General features: G+C 54.7%; 3 protein-coding genes and 1 pseudogene across 4 annotated transcripts, besides 1 other annotated feature; 1 reads left to right on the top strand and 3 right to left on the bottom strand.

Moving 5' to 3' along the window:
* Positions 1-101: 101 nt before the first annotated feature.
* NCS57_00605800 lies at positions 102-5,108 on the bottom strand (annotated as a pseudogene). Its single transcript has 3 exons — positions 1,728-5,108; positions 935-1,673; positions 102-880 (listed from the first exon to the last, which is right to left on the bottom strand).
* Positions 102-5,108: a sequence feature.
* A 1,865-nt stretch (positions 5,109-6,973) lies between these two features.
* NCS57_00605700 (uncharacterized protein) lies at positions 6,974-10,224 on the bottom strand (the record flags this gene model as incomplete). Its single annotated transcript, XM_053055957.1, has 4 exons — positions 6,974-7,302; positions 7,352-8,990; positions 9,043-9,897; positions 9,967-10,224. The coding sequence occupies 4 exons, from the start codon at positions 10,222-10,224 to the stop codon at positions 6,974-6,976; spliced, it is 3,081 nt and encodes a 1,026-aa protein (XP_052914912.1).
* Positions 10,225-14,132: 3,908 nt separating this feature from the next.
* On the bottom strand, positions 14,133-15,005 carry NCS57_00605600 (CCHC-type domain-containing protein; the record flags this gene model as incomplete). The annotated part of the gene is made up of 2 exons (XM_053055956.1): positions 14,133-14,516; positions 14,583-15,005. 2 exons carry the CDS (start codon positions 15,003-15,005, stop codon positions 14,133-14,135), a joined length of 807 nt encoding a protein of 268 aa, XP_052914911.1.
* A 402-nt stretch (positions 15,006-15,407) lies between these two features.
* On the top strand, positions 15,408-16,017 carry NCS57_00605500 (Lactobacillus shifted protein; the record flags this gene model as incomplete). The annotated part of the gene is made up of 3 exons (XM_053055955.1): positions 15,408-15,671; positions 15,730-15,897; positions 15,955-16,017. 3 exons carry the CDS (start codon positions 15,408-15,410, stop codon positions 16,015-16,017), a joined length of 495 nt encoding a protein of 164 aa, XP_052914910.1.
* Between the last annotated feature and the right edge of the window lie 11 nt (positions 16,018-16,028).

Raw genomic sequence — 16,028 nt, 5'->3', positions numbered from 1 at the left:
CTCATATCATGTCGTTGCCGCTTGTTGGTGTCGTGACAAAATGGTCTGCCAGTGCTCGCCTCCGGCCTGGGTCGCTTGATTATTGTCTTCGGACAGCCGTTCTACCCGGTCCGAGTTCCTTTCTCGCTCTCGAGATGGATCTCAGCCACTTCGTTCGAGTCCCCATCACTGCCTGCTCCGGTAGGCACCGCGATAACCCCCTTGCGCTCCCAAGTCGCGTTCTGGATGTCTGCAAGAGACCCCTGGTGGCCGTCATCGGGGACCAGCGGCTCCAATTGTTCGTCTGCAAGATCGTGGCCCGTCATCAATGTATCGGGGTCGTCGAACTGACTTAGACCCCGCTCATCTGATGATGAGTCCAACTGAACTTCATCAGAGGCAATATCTGCAACCGTAGAATCCTCAGCGCCGCTGCCGGCCAAGCCCTCAAAGTTCCAGGTCTGAGTAAGGCTGATAGACTTGGAAGTGCCCAGTTGCTGGTAGCTATCCTTCACGTCCACACCCTCGTCCTCGATGCTGTCATGGATAGTCTCGATACGATTGGCGCCTTCGTAGGGAGGGGGATCGTCGTCGTCATCTGGGCCAGCCAGTGCCTTTATAGCAACACTACCCGATCCACGATCGCCCCGACGGCGAATTGCTGCGGCTCCGGTCCCAGCGCTCGACGACCCAGTCAGGGAGGAACCCTCGCCGAGGCGCTGACCTTCCCCCAACTCGTCGTCATCTTCTTCCGAGTTCTCTTCGCTGGTTCGGTATTTCTCAGAGATGACTCCGAACCGCGATCCGCCTAAAGGGATGCTTGAACGGCGGCGGTAGAACAGAAGATATGCAGCCGACGTGATGCAGGCTGAGGGATCCGATACTGGGCTGACAGATGAATCTAGCAACTTGTTAGTGATTTGCTAAGACAAGGAGAGAAAGGTAAGTCACTCACCATTGTAATTATACCAACGCCCATCAACAAAGTTCTTGGCATAGGCAGTGTAGTGACCTCCACCAAGTCCGCCGTAGTGGTCATCGACGGCAATCAAGTCGTAGATCTCGACCTTGCCCTCCTCCTTTTGAATGACGCGCGAGGTGAGGTCAAGCCCCCCGATGGGGAAGTCGACTAGCACATCCAGCTTATCTCGCCGGTACCCAGAGCTGCTGAACCGTTTGAGGTGGGCGACAAGGATATCGGGCGACTTCCAAAGATCAAACTTCTTGCTCGCTCGGCGGTGCTCCTTGCAGCGAGGACAGTACCACATGTCCTGCTCGGAGAGGATCTCAGCCCTCTCGAACTCATCAAGGCACTCCTCGAGAGTGATGCCACGAGTGCGACGATTGTTCCTCCGTCTCTGGCTAATCTTAAGAGCAGGGTCATTGAGAGTCTCTGGGTTGGTGAACGTTGCCACTCCTTGCTCATCTGAAGGACTGTTTGGGGAGCCACCAAACACCTGGAGCCAAGCATCCTCGTTCCAGTTAACGACGAGACCCTCGCCCAGGCGGATCAAGGGGCCGCCATCAGCTACAGCTGGAGGCGTGGGCTGAGACTTGACAGTCTGTAGCTTGTGCTTCTTATCTGTACGCGTCTGCTTGTCTCGCCGCTTGTTGCCCTTCTTGCCATACGTCTTGTTATTCTTGTTAAACTTCTTACGTCGGCCAGCCATCTTCGAAGGACGTCCATTGAACGCCTGTAACGTGTTAGTGGTGGAACTATTGACAAGAGAACTGATGTTGAGGCTTACTCGGGCAGGCTTCTGCACCTCCTCCTCCTCGCTTGAATCATCCACCATCCGAGTTTGCGACGTCTCAGCCTTGTGGCTCTCGTCGTTGGTACTATCGTCCTCAGGACCCGATGCTGTGCTGCTATCGGCCTCGACGCTGGCAGCATCCTCATCGTCAACAACCGGCTCAGGGATACGATCCGTGAGCTTGGGCAGAAGCCGATGGGCGTCAACATGTGACCAGCCAGTCGGCACACCACCGTCCGCCCCAGTATCTACAAAGTAGCTCAGGTCGAAAAGATTTTGGAGCTCGGGGTCCAGGAAGCCATCTGGGTTGACAAACTTGGGTCGCTTCGAGTTGAAACGTCTCAGGACCTGGGGCTGATGAGGGAGAGGGGCGTTGGCATCGGTCGAATCCTTCATGTGCACATCCACCAAGTCGTCCTCGCCCTCCACAGAAGTGGCAACAACCTTACTATCGCCTGAAGAATCAGCATCTGAGGCAGAGGTGAGGACGATTTCTCCATCAGCGTTATCCGAGCTCTCTTCCTGAGTATCCTTGAGTTTAGACCAGGTTGAAAAGGTAGCAATCTTCTCCAGGACCTTTCGTGTAATGATGTCGATGTTGGATGCGTCTTCCTTGGTCAAGCAGATGAAGCTGGGTGGGGAAGCACTATCCCGGCCACGCCCGCTGGACGACGTCGTTATTCTATGGAATACTGGCACCACCATCTGCTCGTATCGTGGGTCATCCCATGAAACAGTCTCGAGAGGAGTATCGACATCCAGCATGGAACGATATTTCTTAGTTCGTGCCTTGTGAGGCCAGTTTGTCGGGACAGCTTCCAGCTCGTGGAATGTGACGATATCGGACTTACCGATCTCCTCACTCACATCCTGGGTGTTGTCATAGATCTTGAAGAACCGATCTTTGAACTCCTCGCCGCCCATCAGACGCTCTGGAGGAACACCGGTCCGGATTGAGACGAACTGCTTGAGCTGCTCAATAGCGCTGTGCTTGGGCAACTCAACCTCGATTGAGACAGGGGCATCGCTCAGGGGCAGGAACGTGACCGTGCCGTGCCACACATCCTCAACGGGCAGCGGAAGGGTCAGGTTGTTGAAGGGGTCGAATGTGATGCTGATCTTGCCGCATTCAGGGCACTTCAAAGTCGACTTGTACATTCCAGTGAAGAGGTCGGCGATGACGGAGTCGTCTCGGCGTCGAGTGATGTCCCACACCTGGTCGGCCATCTCCTTGATAGCGGCCGGGTTGTTAATCATGTCGTCTGTTGAGTCCGGCTTTTCGATGTAGGGCTTCTTCTTGACACGGCTAAGGTCCTCCTGGAGGCCATCCAGCAGGAAACCAAGAAACTCCTGAGAGTCTTGCTGGCCCCAGCCAGAGAACGTTGGTCGGCAACGACCGATGGTTGTCTTGAAGTCTCGCGGAACCACCGAGCTTCTACCTTCTGTGTAAATCTCCTTGAGGAGATTTCCATACGTCATAGCAACCTTCCCGTTGTACCCCAGAGGGTTGGTTTTGTTGACCTCGTCGACGTAGTCGTCGGTCAAAAAGTACTTGGTCAATTCTTCGACGCTTCGAACACATTGCAACGCAGAGTTCATGTAACAGGTGTTTCCAAGGTTCTGAAGACCAACTGCGCCCACACTGCGACCGGACTTCTTCCCCATTCGGCCCCGAGTCAGAGGACCAACAAGCGCAGGGCTACTCCGGCCACTTGCGTTAGACGAGGCTAGTCCGCTGCCCCGCGTGGGGATGGACTTTTCGTTGGTGCGGCCTTGTCCAGTATACGTGCTGACCCACGACTTTTCGATCGCTTCGTCGATGACAAGTGTTTGGTCCGTGACAAGATCGAAGATTGCTAGCGTTGTCTTGCCGTTATAATTTGGGTCGGTAGTTCTATCCTCCAAAGTGGACTTCACCTTAAGATCTCGAACCTCTGCAAAGGATGGGGTATCAAGAAGCAGCTTTGACCACGAGTCGGTAGGGTTCGACTCCTCATCTGCTCGGTCTGGAGAGTCGGGAGGTGTGAGAGCTCGGGAGGGTTCCGAGGGGCCCGCTTCCTGCTGGATTTGAGGGACCATGAACAGGCGGATCTTGCGATCAAGCGGAACACCAGTCGCTGTCTTGATTTCCTTGATGAAGGTTTGCGCATGGTACTTGCGACTTCTGGCGATTCTCAGCGGCGGAGGATTGTTGGCTTTGAGGGACTGCTCAATTGGCAACGGGCTGACCTGGGACCAGAGCCGGTGAACGGTGAAGACGGGCGGGTGGAACTCGTAAAGAATATTAGATTCGTCGCCTGGAGCCGCAGTGTTGATAGCAGTGCGAACGATGGCTTCTTGGCCTTCCTTGACCCCGTACCACTCGACCACCATCTTCCAAGCATCTTCGGGGAAGAGGGTAAACTCATCAAGGCCGAATCCTGGTTTGAGGAGGGTGAAGTTGCCGCCGCTGGGGTCCTTGAGTACTTCCTGGATAATGTCTGAATTGTCCACAGGGCCCAGAGCCTCGGGGGTACCATCCTTGCTCTCCTTGGTGTCTCCACGTAGCGCGAGCGCCTTCTTGACCCAGGTGTTGGAAACGAGATAGGCCTTCACGCCTTCCTTGATAGGCTCTTCATCAAAGGCCTTTAGAAGAGTCTCGATTATCTGAACCTGCTCCTTCAACGGGGGCATTGCTGGAGTAGAAGAGTTAGCTGCGGGTTCGATGTTCCACGGGCTGGCGGCATGGCGAGGCTTACGTTGTGAGGAGGCAGCATCACCGGTCGATGGCGTAGGTTCTGAGGGGTCAACGCTCATGGCTCGGGGTAGGGTGCTGGTGGATGGTTGAGAAGGCCCCTCGGCAGAGTCAGCGGGTTGGGAGGAAGCCATGTCGACGTCGCGGGGCTTATCCGCTTCGTTTTCTGGATCCATGCTGGAGGCACGTCGTTTCAAAGGCGATGAAGAACGGTGAGGCAGGTCCGCATCGCCATTCATAATAGCACGGTGGGAGAGACGCAAGGGAGACTGGCTTCTGGCCGTGGATTGGGCCGGGCCAGTCTCTTCGCCGCCACGGTCGCTTTCAAGAGAGAGATCGGCGTATGCAGAGGCACAAGGGCTCGAGGCGGTGGACGAGGCGTAGTCGGCAGAGACGAGGGAACTGGCCTGCTGCTGGAGGCGCGGGGGCAGGCTCGAGGCGGGCTGGGAGTCAGCCCGGAGGTAAGAGGGAGTGTCGGGGCGCGAGGCCACAGAGGCGGCGGAGAAGGAGAGGGCGGGATCGTCGTCGACTTCGCACGAGGGCAGGACCGAGTCGGGGGAGGGCGAGTCAATGGAATCCTGGTCGTTGTCGACGGGGCGGGAGAGCTTTCTCTTCTTTGAGGACGACGTCTTGAAGGCGAGCTGCCCGGGCAGCTCGGGGTCGGGGTCGGAGGGGGTGGAGGGGAAGACGAAGGCGAAGACGGGGGGCAAGGGCACCGACGACGGAGGTGGAGGAGGGATTGCCGGGGAACGGGAACGAGAGTCGGGAAGAACGACGGCCAAGGCGATGGGAAGTCAAGCAAGAGTCGTGTTGCATCTAGAAACCAAGACCAACAAAGCCAGGCCGTTCGGCGATACTTTTTTTCGGCGGGAGTGAGAGAGAGGGGGGGAGGAAGCCTCTACTGTGATTTTTTTTTAGACTGATCTCCCAAAGCACAAACGAGAAGAGGGCACAAATAGTGGCATCGGGGCTGTGGAGGCTGGCCAAGCGGTGACACGGTGGGGCTCTTTAAATAACTGGAACTTGGTGGTGTACAGCACTGTGCTGTAGGTAGGTAGGTAGGTAGTTGTGGCGGGGTGGCAGGCTTGACGATGATGAAGACGGGAGGAAGCCTAAAGATGATGGTGATGGAGATATGTTGCAGAAGCTGTTGCTGATTGCTAGCGGCAGATGAGATAGAATGTGGTAGATTGGTGAGGCTCCCTGAGAAACTGCAAACGGCAAGTTTGCTGCTGGCTGCAATGCACAATGGACGAAAAAAAAAGCCTTGCAGTGTTCCTGTCTCGAGAATGGAGGGGGTCGCCGCACGAGTGGAGGGGTCGCAGAGAGTGAGGGAGAAGAAAAAAAGATGTGACATCAGCCGAATGATTGGCTGCATGCGATTCATTCTTTGATTCCAGCTGCCTGCTTGCCCGCCTTTTCTCCACCTGGGAAGGTGTTCTACCGGATACCCGCCGTGCTTAAAAAATACCACGGCACCTAACATTTGCGGGCTCCGGGGGCGTCCACAGCTGGCATGTGCCCTGTAAACGTGCCCTGTAAACGTGCCCTGTAAACGTGCCCTGTGTCATCAGGTCCACCAGGCACTTGGCCATAGCCACTCCAGACGGGAGGGTTTCAAGTCGACGATCTCATCCCCAGGCAGATCTCTGTTTCATTGCTAGTATTCGAGTCAATTAATAAAAGCCTTGTTCTATTCGTGAGCTAGTTTATCACTCTACCGTAGGTCAGGTTGGTGAACAAGCTCCGTCGTCAGCTTCAGCAGGCAACCACTAACAACCCGTGACAAACGCTGAGATCGGCATCAAGGTTTTTCGCAGTTTTTTTCTCCTCCCCTGCTGGTTTCTGGTCCCACACAATGTGTGTGCACCCCTGCCCCTGGCGGCCAAGTCCATTTTGGAATGTGCAATGTCAATGAGTGGTACGCTCCCAGATCTTCGTGCAACACCATCTCAGTATTGAGAGGCTCTCGAAAAGCTCCGAGACAGGCACGCCGTGTTGTTTTCCTTTCATGTGAAAGTATTAACTAAGTACCCACGGCGTCTAGTCTAGCAGCTACAACTTAAGCTGGGACTAGTTAGATCCATGTTTAATGGTTCAAGAGCCCCAAGTAAAGATCACTACCGCAAATACGATCCTATCACGTCTCAAGTCACATAATTACTTGACTACTTTTCTGGCCAGTGATCTCAGCCAAAGCTGGCAGTAACGTGCTTCTTCTAGAATGCAACTACTACATACATCCCTTGCGGGATGCTAGACTAATGCCATGCTACCATCTTCAGGAGCTGTGTCCTCCCAACTGTACAGGAATACCTCTCATAAGGTAAAGCTCCATAAACATCCTCTGCTCCATGGCCTAAGCCATGTCCCCTCCCGTCTACCTGTGTCGTGATAGCGCCTTTGTCTAAACCTGCTCCCTCAACCGGCCTTTCCAACAGCAAAGCGCCAACGAGAAAACAACACTTGTCAAAGTACCCAAGACGTCATGTAACCAAGACCTCCCTCAGAGCTTCGCATCCGTATCTTCATACTCGCTCACATCCTTCACCGGTCGTGCGCCTGAGCTGGCCGGTAGGTTCGCCTTGAAGACCCGCACATCGGTGATTTCCACGGCGGTCGAGATGGCGGATGGTACATCTCCAGCCGGCGCCTCCTCGTCGGCCTTCTTTTGAGCCTCCTCCTGTCTCTTGTCGACTCCCTCGGCTTTACCTTGTGCGTGCAAATGGATCGATAATCTGGCCCTCTCGCTTGAGGCAGGGTCGAAATACTTGTTGAAAAATTCCACCATCTCGGGCTTCGTCAGCTTCTTGACTTGCTCAGCATCTCGTTGAGCTGTAACCAGTTAGCATGCTCCTAAATATTCCTGTTTGCTTGTACTTACCGAGCTCAAAGTCATAATACTCGCTGGTGATTTGTGACCAGTGGCGAGACGACTCTTGGTCCAAGTTTCGAAGCTTCTCCAATCTACGGATGACCAGACTTCGCTTGTGGCCCTCGAATTCTGTCTCGCTCATCTTCTCTAGTGTCTCCACGTATCTCCTAAGGAAAGCCTCGATTCGGGAATCCAAAAATTCGGGAGTCATCTCACTCTGAATGAGGAAGCGGAAACCGTACGTTGTTGAAAACACTCGGGGTCCACTGAAGACAATGTAGCCCAGCTGCTCCTTGGTACGGAGCTGGTCGAAAGCGGGCTCGTGCAGCATCTGGTCCAAAAGTAGAGTCTTGGTGCGAATCACGCGGTCCTCTCTACTGCCGACATAGAACCAGGTCTCGACGCAATGGTTGACATTAGCAGGGTCCTTCAGAGTCTTCTTGAAGACATAGTTAGACCCTCGTGGCAGGATGAGCGACCGAAGGACAGGCCATTGGGCCCGAGGCAGGGTTCGAGGCTTCAGGATAGATTCCACCATGTCCGTTATCTTCAGAGCATCCTCCTTGTACATGTTGCCATGCACATAGACCTCGATGAACAGCCGGCCTAGCATCTGCTTCTGGAACAGTCGGACGCCCTCCACCGTGATGCTTGGAAGCTCCGCAGCAAGCTCTTCCACTATAAAGTCTCGCTCCGGTGCATTCAGCCAGGTGGTATAATCGCCAACTTGGTGGTAGGACGACTGAAGCTGCCAATTGTTGTACCCTCTGGTCAGGCGTTCCCTGACAATCTCGAATCGGTCTTCTTTGATATCCAGATCTCGCATCGTCGTAACGACTTGCTCCAGAAGCACGGGAAGTTTGTCATTGTAGCCACTAACGTTCAAGCACAAACCACGCGAATCAAGACTGACATTGTACTGCAAGCCAGCGAGTTCCGCATCGTATGAGTACTCTTCCAACGCATCGCGTACCAAATCCGAAAAGAGACGAGCCTTGACGTCGTTCTCGGCACATGAGTCGATCAGTGGTGTCTTCAAACTGACAATGACGTTGGCACGAGGAACCCAGAAGGTATCATCCTTCTTCCACCATGTCCTGGCGATGCCGTCGTTGCGCAGCACCCGTGGGTTGAGCGCCGGCTCTGTGACCTCCTTCTTTTCAACCTCAAGCTGGTTGGGGATGAACTGGTTCTTATGGGGCAAGTGAAGGCATGATAGGCGCTCGTTGGGAGAGACTGAGGCAGCCTGCCTGATCTCCTCCATGAGATCTTTGGGGATCTTCTCGTAACGATACTCGGTTCCATACCACTTTTCTTTCTGGTCCCAGTTGCCAGGATAGTTGCGAGATACGATAACCATTCGGAAATTGTCAGGGCGAATCGTGGCAAGGGCGTCCTCGATTTGCTTAGGCTCGAACGTCCGAAGGCGACTGTGACCGCTGAGCAGCCACTCTCGAGGCAGGGGCTTCTGCATGACCGAGCTGATTCGGCTGGTGAAACGGCTGGCTGGTGTCTTTTGCTTAAATTTGAAATCCACGTCCGCCATTCCCTTTTGCTCCTGGAAGATCCATTCCTGGGGCGGAGACTCGCGAAGGAGGGTAATGTACTGGAAGAAAATCTTGACGATTTCAGGGTAGTTCTTAAGGCCCTGCGTCATGTTAGCACTACTTGGTTATAAACAGACTGTTTTGATGGCGTACCTCTTCTGTCAAGCGGACCTGGACGTCAAAGATGCCGGGAGTGCCAGGGCAGACGGGGTAAGCACCCGCACTAAGGCCGTTTGCCCAGCCCTTGGACTTGATGTACGACATGATGCTTCCGGGACCTTCGTGTCCAATGAGATGGCTGATATACCTGCTGGGCTGGCTGGCAAACATGAACTCCTCATCAATAAAGGGGAAGTAAAGGTTCAGCTCCCGCGAGTCCATGACGGGCTTTGCAAAGCATTGCATGCCGAGATCGGACTCTCTGAAGGGAAGCTCGCCGGGCCATCTGTTTGGTGGCAGCTTCTTGTTGACGACGGGAGAGAAAAGCTCCACGACCCATTTCTGGAGAACATCAAGCGGTTCGCGACCCAGGACAACCAACTTCATGCGGTTGGCCGAGTAGTGTTTGGCATGAAACTCGATGAACTTGTCTCGCACATTGATACCACGGGCCTCAGGGAGGGTCTTGAGAACCTCAAAGTTACCCGTCGAAAAGTGGCAGAAGGGATGATTGGGATTCGACAAAGATTTCTCGAGCTGATGCAACCGCCAGGTGTCATTCTGGAGGTTCTTCTTGTTCTCGGAATCGACGGCCTTCAGCTCTCTATCCAGCGTGCTGGGGAGGAAGAGCGGCTCGATGAAAAACTGAGCGAATCGGTCCAGGGCTTCGCGCAAGGGAGAAGGGTTGCTGTCTGAAGGATCCTGGTCGTTGGCTGGCTTGGCGGCGACATCGAAGAAGTAGTTGGTCGAGGTCGGGCCGGTGTAGGCATTGGAGCTTCCCGAATGAGCAGACAAATACTGACCGTATTCATTCTCAATTGGGAATTTCTTGGTGCCCATAAAAAGGAGCTATAGATGGAGGCAGAGGTTAGCGAGTGCGCCGGAGGTAATTGAGGGCATCTGGGGGTGCTGGCTTACATGTTCGACCGCATGGGCCATGCCCGGGATATCGGACTCGTCACTGAAGTTTCCCACATTGACGTCAAGGGCTGCGCTGGCCTTGTCGGTCTCGGGGTCGTGGACCAGAAGAGCCTCGAGCTCATTGTCGAGACGGACGACGCGATAGTCGCGATCATCGAGCAAGGGCTTCTCGAGGGAATCGGTGAGAAGCGTCACGGGGGCATCAAGACCGCCCGTGGTGGCGGGGGCATCTTCATCATGCTGCGAGTGAGGCATTGTGGATGTTTCAGCAGCAAAACGGACATGCAGGCCACGACACCGACACCGTCACCGTCACGGCACAAAGAAACCCGGAATCCGGAAGGGAGAGACGGCCGTGGCAGGCGAAGGGTTTGGCGGGTTTGAAAGGAAACCAACCTGACCGTACCTAGAGGCGTCGACGAGGGTTAGCAGGGGACGTCGACGACGAGTTCTGCTGGCGGCGGCTGGCGTGCGAAAGGCGTGCGCTGCGCAAATACCACTGATCCGATGGATACCCGGCAAGCGTTGGTGGGTAGGTGCCGGAATGCAGTGCAGGGAGGGCAGCAGGGGGGAAGATGGATGGATGTGATGGATGGCCAGCGCTCGTCGCGGGGAGACGAGGGGGGCGCAGACGAATGGAGGCGAAAGAATGAGGGGAGCTCCAGAAGGTATCAACTCACCTCTACTAAGTACTAAAGGGCTCTGGGCGTTAAGTACCCTTCGCCTCCGGCCGGCAGGCAGGTACTAGGGCTAGGGGCCGCGACCGTGAGCGAGCGAGCGACGAGCGAGATGGGCTCGAGTGACTGCGAGATGAACGGCGATGAACTGGCTTGGGGATGACCCGGACACTGACGAGGACGCTGAGAGAGCGGCGGTTGTGGTTGTGGGGTGCGCCACCACTTAGAGCCCTTGAGAAGCCCCAGACGAGCGCAGAGATAGAAGACCCAAGGGTCTGTGCGACGGAGCAAGTGGAGACGCTATTACAAGCCAGAAGGTCCCAATGTTACCGGTGATGTGGGCGATGTGGGTGGTAGCTGTAGCTTTTTGGTGGTGACGGGAGTGAATCGGAGAGGGGGGGAGCACGCTGCAAGATCTGGGCTGGGCGGCTCTCTGAGAAGATTTGGAATGAATGAATAAATGGCAAGGACGGGCGCTCGGATAGATATTTCAAGGAACACGGAGCTCCCGGGTGCGATTTGTAACCTGAGATAAACCGTTGAACCAGATTGGACGCCCCGACGATTGGAGGAATGGTAGGTTGTACAGGACAGATCCCAGGGCGAGAATGTACTGTGCTGAAGTCGACCGACACCTTGTTGGGTGGCACCAAAGGCAGGTACCTGGGTATGATGGAGCTGTATCCGTAGCTCGAGCCGATAGGCGGGCAACTAGTCCAGTCAAGGTGAAAACGGGACACTGGTGGAGATGCTCAGGGAAGCTCAGGTTGTGGGCGTAGGTGATGACTGGGACCGCCTCGAAAGCCCTTTTGTGGGCAAGAGGTCTAACCAACCGATGGTGAAGCCCTGCAAGACGCACAACGCTGAATCTTTGGTAGAAGATACGCCCGAAGTTGCACTTGCTATTCCCCAGTTGGGTTATTGCTGGCTGGAGACCGGAGATGATTTCTTCTGTCTCATGCAGTCCTGTGGCGAGGGTGCTAGAAGGTCTAGGTGTCTCAAAGTGTGTCTTAGACAGCGCCGAGTGTAGGTATCTTGTCAGCAGCCGTCAAACTGACGTTATCGTTTGGCTGACGGGGCTTGCGAGTTTCCGTGACCGAATGAGGCCAAGCAGTTGAGCGGTGGATGCCGTCCGTTTGGTTATCTCTCCTACGCAGCTAGTTGTCTCGTTTATATGCTTGGCGAGACAACATAAGCTCAGGTTCACTGCGTATTGCCTCTCTCTGCCTGCCTATTAATATCAAATGACTAAGCCGGTCCAGACGTTTCTCTCTCTGTCTGGCCGCGTAAGGAGGTGGCGGTGATGGTGGATGGATACGGGGAAGGATGGATGATATTGCTTTGTCGTTCTCTCGTTGCCTATTATTGAAGGCGTTGTCAATATCCAGTACGGTTGAACAGACACGCTCGGCTGCACCAACCTGGCCTGAATTGCAGGGGGGGCTCACCTGGACCCTTTGTTCAAGACTAGGTGGCTAGTACCAATTGACTGCTATTACTGTCAGCTTCCCGGGATAAGTCTGGGGTCAATGAGGTCACGATATCAAAAGTCACTTTGCTTCTGCCGCTGGGCAAATTGCACACGAGGCCATGTGGTCGATCTCTAATAACTCAACCAGAGCAGAGACCCTCCACTCCCATCGACAAGTGGCCAGAAGAGGTCTGCTAGTGGTATTCAGAAATGCCCTTTGGAAGCCAATCCCCGGCTCACGGGCGCATGCATCCTCGTGGCATGGCATGTCCCTCGCCCGGCCGCCGGTCTTTTTTAGTCGCGGAGAGGGCGCCTATTGCCGCGGGCTGGCCATCCCTGCCAGGGACCAAAGAGTGAAGCGCAAATATGCATCAACATAAGCAGAGGCAGGGCTTGCAAAGTTTGGAGGGATTGGTTGAGGAAAACTGACTCGAGAACAGAGACAATATACTCACATTGATCGCCTGAGTCGAGGGAGAGAATGATCGCCACAATGCTAATTCGCAGAGGGGGGGTGTGCCGTCGCCCAGCTCAAGAGTTTCCACCTGCTTATCCGCCAGCGAGATGAGGCGAGCACCTTGTCGGCACGACGGACGGAACGCAACGTCAATCTTGGCCGGTCCCGGCCCTGAGGTAGATCGCCGAGCGAGACCAAATGTATCTGCCGGGAATTGCGACGTGTCGTCCAGGGAGTGCCGAGGCCCCGGGTAAGACCTTGACTCGTCGGTGGTGGAACCGGCGATGATGTAGGATGCCTCTTTTCGGGGCTGTACGAGGTATGATGAGACTGCTTCGATATGCAGGCTGTGGCTGTAGTGTTCTGTGTAAAGCCGATCGTGGTGTTGGCGAAAGAGATGAAGTCTCGGAGCTTGGGATGGCAGAAAGCGACGACATATATACCTATCATGAGACGGTTCATCACGAAAGGGACAATGCCACCGAGGCACCGTTCAGTGTCGAACCCCATCTCGGTGAGCCATCACGTCGCCCTTCGCTTGTGATTCAACCCCGGCATAGACGAATCGAAGCTAAATCCATGTCAGGGCTGACAGCAAATGGCGTCCAGACCCAGGTTGCTTAATCCATACTACCTATACATACGTACGGATATACGTAGTACGCCTCATCCTTCTGTACGATATGACGAATGCTTGGTAACCCCAGGTTAGTTGCCCCTGAGGCTGGTGGCCCTTGCATACGGCACACATGTCTACATCCAATCCGCTGTCTCTCCGAAAAGGACCCTTGAGCATAGGAAGCATGTAAGAACAACCTCGCCTGTTTCTTGTCTACAAAGGTTAGGAGGCGAGGGGACAGGTTGGGGTGAAGTTCCCTGATACTCCGGAACTTCATTTCAACTTCCCCGGTCACCTATTTGCCCTACGTGTTTCCCAGCCATGCATTCGAGCTTCATAAGGCAAGGGGGTGATGCTTGTTCTGGCGTCGACCTTGAGGCGCAACATTGAATCCGAATCCAAACATCCGAGGCGCAAGAGATCTCTGCTTCACAAGCAATTAGGGACGCACATGGGACGCCTTTGACGTGGCTGATTCAACCAATAACACAACCAACTATTGCCGGATACATTCACATGTTAACCTGTAGTCACGACTCCAGGTTAGTGCATTCACATAGTTCGAGCCAGCCCCTGACTCAGTACTTAAGCCCTGTCACTGGATAACTTGATTGACACGCTCTTTCACGTGCTAGTGTATTGACAATTAACATACACGCTCAAATTGAGCCGCTTTTCCATGTCCTAAACAATTGACGCAGGGGTTCATGAACCTGCCTTCCCAGAGAAACCCTCAAGATACGACGCTGGAGACGAACTGAACCATATACTTTTGGAGAAGATAGCATGCTTGTGCATAGAACACAAAGGGCATAATCATCAACGCATGTTCCAGTGAGCATCTGCCCCAGGAGATGGGGGAAAGGAGCTCAGTCTGGACTTGTCATCCTGCCCTGCATCGCATAGAGCACATTAAAACAGTTTCACCCCATCGCTGAGCTACCTGTTGGATCGTCCCCTGAAGCCTCCAGATTTGGGGCAGTCTACGGCTTTGTGGCCGGCTTGGTGGCACTTGTAGCAAGTCATGGCCTTGCTGCTAGCAGGCGAGAACTGGTTGCCTCCTCCAGATGATATCCCTCCACCGGATGAGATGGAGGAGAGCTTGCTAAGCTTCACTTCCTTCTTTTTTCTCTTGTCACGAAACTCTTTGGCTTTGGCAGTCTCCATGCTCTGTCGCGATTGTGATCTAGAACGTGAGCGGCTTCGCCCAGCTTGAGAGTGTGGGCTATCACTGGATGGCTTTCGCTTTCGCTCCGGGGTCGGCGCCTCTGAGTTCTCTGAATCTGAATCATCGCTGTCGTCATCCTCGTTTTTCGTCACATCCTGCGCGTTAACTGTCAGTTTCCTAAATTCCAAATTCTTGCAGTGTAGCTGTCGCGTTCAACATGCCTGCTTTTTTGAACCCTTGGATTTGCCTATTGAAGTGCGCCCCCTGGATGGAGCTTCTTCATTGTCTCCTGACTCGTTAGATGAATCAATGTCACCGTATCCAACGTAGACGACATTCAGGGATGGTTTGGAGGTACTGGCGGCCTTTGTGAAAGGGGAGTCAAGAACCCAGTGAGTGTCGCCCCCGACGTGCTTGTCCAGTGCCGCCTGTCTTTTCGCCTCCTGATCGTCCAGAGCAGCCTTGATCGCAGCCTCGTCAATATTCATGTCGATGCGACCTGCCGCAGGGGAGTGTCCCAGCTTCCGCTTCTTTGCCGAGTTTGTATCCACGTCGGGTGAAGAGTTTGCTGAAGCCACTGCTCGCTGCATGAATTTCATAGTGAGGAGTCTCGATGAGACACCTCTCGGTGTTTCGGGCGCCATGGTTGAGGGTTTGTATCGATCGGTGGAAAAAGTGAGTGAAGAGTCGACGATGCCGTGAAATGACTGTGGGCGTTGAAGGGCCGTTGTGCGCTCAAGGGAAAGACCGAAACGCTTCGTACGAGACCAAGAAGGATTCGAGTGGGATGGATAAGAATGGGTTTATCTCGAAGTCGTCCGTAACACCAAAATTTGGGTTGTCGCAAGCAAGATTCTTTGTCCAGGCGCAATCTGCAGCAACCCAAGGACCGCGGTTACCCAGAAAATATTTCGGATCCCGGATAAACCGAACCCCCGAGCTCACTCGTCCCGGCCGACAAGTTCAATGCCTCACGACCTCCAACTGCCCATCCTGAGCCGACAACGTCGAATCGACCCGCACACCCGGTATCCGACGCAATCACAATGGCCACATCTCAATTGAGGGCAATTGGTGTCCTGGCGCGCAGCGCGCGACTCCCCCAGCGCGCCTTCACCACCTCTGCTCGGCAACTCGAGGCCGCCGTTTCCGCGAAGACCACCGAGACGTCCCCCGCCCCCGTCGACGAGTCCAAGCCTGTCGAGATCAGCCAGGCTCCCAACCGTGTTGGCGTCTGGTCCCGCAGCCAGCGCCCTCGCGCCCAGGCCATGACTGGTCCCCGATTCGAGCAGACCGACTTCTCTGTCCAGGTACAGCCGGCACTTGCGAGCTAGGAAGGGAACCCCAGGCCGGCTAACCACTCGATAGCCTCAACCCAAGTCTGCGATTGAGTTGATTCACCAGCAGCCCGTCCGATGGACTCACGATCGAATGGTCGCCTGTGATGGCGGCGGCGGCCCCAACGGCCACCCTAAGATCTTCATCAACACCGACAAGCCCGAGATTTCCACTTGCAACTACTGTGGCCTGCCCTATGTACGATGCTCCTCCGATAGATTCCAAATGCTATAACTAATGCTAATATGCCTCCAGGCCAACGAGCACCACCGCGAGCACCTCGAATCCCTCCCCGCGACCTCCTACCCCCTGTCATGATCGGCTTCGAG

Source organism: Fusarium keratoplasticum, chromosome 4 (genome assembly GCF_025433545.1).
Source record: "Fusarium keratoplasticum isolate Fu6.1 chromosome 4, whole genome shotgun sequence".
Lineage (NCBI taxonomy): Eukaryota > Fungi > Ascomycota > Sordariomycetes > Hypocreales > Nectriaceae > Fusarium > Fusarium keratoplasticum.
This window is presented reverse-complemented; position numbering and strand designations above follow the sequence as displayed.